We start from the raw sequence: 6231 nt of genomic DNA on the forward strand, positions 1-6231 counted from the left end.
CATTATTATTCCACCACAATGTTTCAGTAGTTTGGAAAATGTGATGCATGGGTTTTCTTCCACTCAAAATTAGCCAAACTCGTGTGTCTGTACACGATATATATATATATATATATATATATATATATATAGTATAGCTGCATGACATTTCAAGATTCAAGATTCACTTTACAAAAGTAATCAGATTACAAACGAATTAGACTGAATGCATTTTACCTTCAAAGATGTGTTCTATAGGATAGTCTAAGGCCTATAAAATAACCCTTCAGCCGGAGGCAGAACTCGCCATCTTCGGCTGCTCTGAGACCTCTCTGGGCTTCCCCACAGCTGTGCAACAGTCTCTGACACTGGGGACTACTGTCGCCAAAAAACTCATTCTGAAAGAATGGAAGTGCCCCTCTTCACCTTCTTTCCAACTGTGGTTGATGGACATGGTCTCTGTTATAAGGATGGAGAGGCTCAGATCCTTGAGAACCAGTGGGTGACTTGCCCAGCTGGTTTGTCTTAGCCTTGTATGAGACCCCATGCGACATCTTTTATAAACACATAAGCACCCTTATATGGGTGGCAGCACCATATTAGAATTGTCAATATTATATGTATGATTTTTCTTTGTTTTCCTTTCATGTGCCTGAGCTTGTTTATTTGTTTTGTTTTGTTTGTACATTGTTAAAATTGAAAATAAAATATAGGCTATATGTGTCATAGGATTATTACTAGTGCTTTCAGGGGAAAGGGATTGAAAGTCCGTTTGTCTGCAAATATTTTTGGATACTGTTTGGATAGCTAATGTGCGTTTTGATATATATTATGTGTTATATTCGCTTTTTTTCTGGGGATGTGATAGATGATGCGCAACAAACCTCCACTTGTTTGCTTTGAACAACACTGTGCTAATCGCAACGCAAAGGTAGTGGGGGATGCGACAAGTTATTTTTATGACTCTGGAGAAAGAGAGAGCGCGAAAGAGAGAGCGAGAGGCTGAGGAATGGGAAATACCGTTGCGTCGAGGTGGGTGGGCACTCGAGGCAACCTCTCTCTCTCTCTCTCTCTCGCTCTCTCTCTCTCTCTCTCTCTCTCTCTCTCACTCTCTCTCTCTCCCCCCCTGTATAAGTAGTGATCTGTGATGGCTGTCTCCATCACAGCGCGCAGTTCACTTTACGCAGTGGAGATGAGCAATCGGATAGCGAGGTCCAATCCAGCCATGAAACTGATAGTGGTGAGTAAACCTACAACCGATCTTTCCCTGAGCTCTGTCTGTCTGTCTGTCTGTCTGTCTGTCTGTTTGTCTGTCTGTCTGTCTTTATGTCTTTCTGCTCCGTGTGTCGCTTGAGCGGACTGCATGTTGTGGCGGCTCCAGCGAGACGCGCTGCTTCAGGTTCGGAGTCGGTTGGCTTTGTCCAGGTATGCGCGCCTGACACATGTCATCCCGGTGACGCAGAGCAGAGAGCAGCACATCATGGTGACTTTACACGTTATCACACACTGACAGTCAGTCAGTCAGTCTTGTGAAACTTGTGAAACATTTAAAAAGCTCATGGTTTAATATTGTCATTAACAGTTAGCCTACTAATGGACTAGTCCGCTTTGCATATGATTCATGGAGTTTATTGTTATAGCCTATAAACAATCTGAATCTTTATGAGGGACACTTAGAGAATACTGTACATTATAGCAAGTAAAATATTTAAGGGTATGTGTCTTTTAAGGAGAACAACACAGGAATTATTGCTCTCTTGCCGATTCATTTTTGTTTGTAGACTATTGGTGCTTTTTGCTTTAGGCCTATAATAAAACATTTGTGTATAACACTAAAAATAAGTGATTTACATCCTACTATAACACAGAGAGACAGTGATGTAGAGAGCTTCACAATTAAAGTCGAGCTAAACCCAAAAATGATTTTTTTTTATTTTAGTTCAAATACCTGGGTATTCAGTGCACCTATTTAATAATGTATGCCAAAAAAATCACAAAAATCTAATTTATTTAGTTTTTCACACTTTTTCACATCAAAAGTTTATTTTTCAAGATTTCATTCATAACAGTAATCTATAACTAGCTATTGGTTAAATCTATAACATACAATTAGCTGACGTCACCTATAGTACTATCAAATTTCTACCCCATTTCAACCAATCATATCACAACATGGCAGCTGTCAATCTCTCAATCTGTCAGTCCCCCCCCCCCCCCCCTCTCTCCCTCTCCTCTCTCTCCCTCAGTCTCTCCCACAGTCTCTCGTATGTGTGTGTGTGTGTGTGTGTGTGTGTGTCACTGATGACATCATCAGACAGTGATGTCACAATGATGTCACAATGCCTATGTATGACATCACTGATGACATCATCACTGAACTATAGCTTCAGCCTTAGGGCAATTCATCTGCCGTGATGAAATAATCCCGCTCTGTCAGGTCACCTGCACGGGTGCTTTTTACACCTCCTGAAAGTTTGAGCCCGATCGCACGTAAAATGGCATAGCTGTGGCCGGACACAATTCTTGAAAGAAACAGACAGACAAACAAGAGTCCACATTGCCAAATTTACATAAGATAGATAGATAGATAGATTGATTGATTGATTGATTGATTGATTGATAGATAGATAGATTGATTGATTGATTGATTGACAGAGTACCAGCCGCGGCGCAACCCCCGGCACATTCTGCGAGGGTTTTGACGCTGTAGCATGTTTTCCACATAAATTGCCCCCATCTTATTTCCTCTTGCAGTGTTTGCTAGTACAATAACTGACAGGACATACAGTAAGCTAGGTTCCAAAATGTTGCCTAGAAACACAATTCCATGAAAACTGTCTATAGGCAATGAAAACATGGCAATGAAAAAAGAGAGGAAACAACAAATGGAGTTGTATTAATATAAGTGGACACCCTAACATCACTCTGTCCTGAGTCGGACACTTTTGCTGCTAATATCTCGGACATATTATTATGTCGGACGGCTACAGTTCTACTGTCATGACCTGTTATACAACAGGTAGTTCCGGCCGAGCAATTTGATTGGACAAGAGGAATCCTACCAGTGCCGATATTTCACGATAACGCACTGGCGCTTCACTGTGTGTAGATCACTCCGCTTCACAGCTGCTGTATAGTAATCAACAAAACGCTTCACAGCTGTAGAGGAGACAGTAGTAAAGTAGGCAGCCTGCAGTTAATTAGGCTGATTAGGCTACATTTTCAGCAAAGCAGAAAGCTGAGGGGACTATTCTTGTTGGCGGAGGAATAAATAGAGAAATCATATATTTTCTCAGCTTTTTGTCATTTTTTTAATCAGCTTTGTTTAATAGAACTGTTGTATAAAAGCAATATCACACTCGAGGTCGTGCTGTTGTTGTCTAATATCGGCACTGCTGTGATTATCTTCGGCACGAGGCCGAATCACAACAGTGCCGATATTAGCCAACAACAGCACGACCTCGAGTGTGATATTGCTTAATTATGTAATGCTTACAACTAGTTTAATGATGTAAAAGTCAAGTAGAACTCCTTTCTAGTGATGTACTTTTGATAATTTACTTTAGATTTGTCTTCACCAGAGTCGGGAAAAGGACGATATTGCATTTAGCATTGCCCTAGGCTAACCCTGAGTCAGACACCTGACGTCCTGCTAGCGTAAACAATGCAATTAAGGCATTAGCAATCGATTGTCGAACGTCGCCCAAGCTCATCCCATGGTTTTCTCTCATAAAATCACTTTCCTAAACTATTTGGACATTTAAATGGCCATGTATTCATATGAAATTTGACATGTAGATTGTTAGACATAATCTAAAGTAATTCCACACCACTAGCTGGCATTCGTAAATGAAAAGCCCCACGAAAAAACCGGAAAGTGCGTCAGAACTGGAACTCATACTGTATCTAATTTAATGCCTGTCTAACTGGGGCTGTAAATTCATGTAAATTCCCTGCACATTAATGCCTATTTAACTTAGCCTGTAAATTTCATGTAAATCCAACGTAAATTCATATTTATTATCCACAGAACACTTCACCACTCATGTACATATTGTATATATTTACTCGATTTGATTCGATTTGATTGCACTTGCAACTTTGCGATTGTCTTTAGTCATCTTCCTACTTCTTATCTCTGTATATTGATATGACCGCTACGCTGCATACAGACACTAAGACAAATTCCTCGTATGTACCTTGCATACTGTGGCAATAAAAGTGATTCTGATTCTGATTCTGATTCTGATTCTGATTCAGAATCATCTGACACAGATGAGTCGTCTAATTGACACATTGCACTCCACAGTTTTGCTCCAGTGCATCAAATCATTCAAATGTTACGTTAGGTCGTAATTCATTGCTTTGAAATGTTGGAGAGTTCTGACGATGAAACAGTTTACACTCAAAAGGCAATCGCAATCCTTTCTTTCTTTCTTTCTTTCTTTCTTTCTTTCTTTCTTTCTTTCTTTCCGGTCCCAGCAGCATTATGATGTGGAGTAGCCTACATCGCTATTGGTGCTAAAGCAGGTCTCAACTGTTTTGAAGTGGTCAACCAGGGCCTGGTGTGCTTTGCATGCTGCGCTGTGTCGGGCATTTGCAGGTTTTGCATATGTCCATGTACAGTAGAGATGTGTATCAGGGCAGAAAACACACTGTATAGTGTGACCATAATAACATTGGAGCCACTATCTATCCTTCTGGTCTGTGTGTGTGTGTGTGTGTGTGTGTGTGTGTGTGTGTGTGTGTGTTTTCTCTTACTCATGCAGTAGTCAATCAGTTATCCATCACCCTAATTATTTGGTGCCTCCCCATCAAGGCAATTAGCTGGTGTCCCTGCGCACTCGCCCATTCCCTTCTATCCAGCCCAGCCAGGCTGTAGCAGGCCCAGTTCTAAAGACATGGGGCCCTACCTATCTTGGTACAGGTGATATCCCCTATTTGCGCGTGCGCACCTGTTTGCGCAAGATTGCAGTCCGCTGTCCAGGTGTTATGCCGAGGTTTGCACCCCCGCCCGCCAGGCAGCAGCTAAACGCATCCGCACCTCACGGGAACATATTGTAATGATTTATACAGAAACATAACTGTTTAAAAATGATATAATTGTTTGGGTAGACGTGACCTCCCTGTTTTTAAGTTCAAAACAGACCCAAAATATGGTGGCGATGCATGGTGGTGCGGGGAAGCATAACTCGTCACAACAACGGGCGCAAACGCAGATTAGAGGCGTGCCAAATCATTTATGCACGGCACAAACGGGACTTGGGCGGTGTTAACCACCAGAATTATTCACAGGTGTGACCTGGCAATGCCTGGGCGTTACATCAATCAAACCAGATTCCTGTCTTGCAGTCCCTGTAATACAGTTTGTGTGAGGCATGCTGGGGTGGGACAATAGACGTGTTTGCAGTGGCCGGTAAACGGCGGAGACAAAAGAAAAGATTGGAGGATTTACAGTGGACTCAATTAAAACTCGGTGAAACATTGAGCTGCCGACTCGTGCCGAGGACAGAGAGAGAGGAGAGAGCTTGTGACAGATCGGCTGTGATGCCACAACGACCCTCCGGGTTATAGCAGGTGAAGGTGTATAGCATATTGCAACTAGGCTACAATGTACAAGTTTTCTCAATTAATTTACCATAACCCCTCCTTGCGATGTGATAAAAGTTTCTCAGTGAATTATAGTTGATTGCCTCACCGAATAATCTGCTGGTTACCCAATTTTAGCAGCAGAATTTGATGTCCTGGCATGGCACGTCCGTGCGTAATGACATTTCTGCGCTGCGCAGCGAGGAGATTATGGTGCGCTCAAGCGCAGTGCGTGTTTTAGCGCCTAAGAGCTGCTTTTCAAAGCTCTTAGTGCAAAGTAATTGCGCGCTGCTGACGATAGGATAATGCCATCTATCTATCCCCACATTTTAGCGCTGAAACCCCTGCTTTGGCATGTGGCACGCCTATGTCCAGTACAATTATAACAGGCATGCGCTTGTGTCCGCCCCCAATTTGCATTGCGCACGGTGTTAAATGCGCGCAAATGCTAAATTACCGCTTTTGCGAAGATAGGGCCCAGATTGAAGTTTCTGGTATGATGGGAAGGGGGCTAAATAAATAACGCTTCAAATTTAGGCAACATTTTGGCGAGAGAAAAACCATTTTCAAAGGGGTCCCCTTGACCCTTGACCTCTCACCTCAAGATATCTGAATTAAAATGGGTTATATGTGTGCACACATCACCCTCTGTCTCTGTCTGCC

General features: G+C 42.4%; 1 protein-coding gene across 1 annotated transcript in view; it reads left to right on the plus strand.

Annotated features, from left to right (window-relative positions):
• Positions 1–1157: 1157 nt before the first annotated feature.
• The window catches only part of LOC310799908 (tumor necrosis factor receptor superfamily member 11B-like), a gene marked incomplete at its 3' end in the record, with an annotated part of 75023 nt that continues 69949 nt past the window's right edge, over positions 1158–6231 (plus strand). The window contains exon 1 of the mRNA XM_083662516.1: positions 1158–1219. Coding sequence (XP_083518642.1) covers positions 1172–1219 — 48 coding nt within the window. The 5' untranslated portion in view covers positions 1158–1171. The remainder of the gene's footprint in view (positions 1220–6231) is intronic.

This window comes from Poromitra crassiceps (assembly GCF_964638095.1).
Source record: "Poromitra crassiceps genome assembly, chromosome: 29".
In the NCBI taxonomy this organism is placed as follows: domain Eukaryota; kingdom Metazoa; phylum Chordata; class Actinopteri; order Beryciformes; family Melamphaidae; genus Poromitra; species Poromitra crassiceps.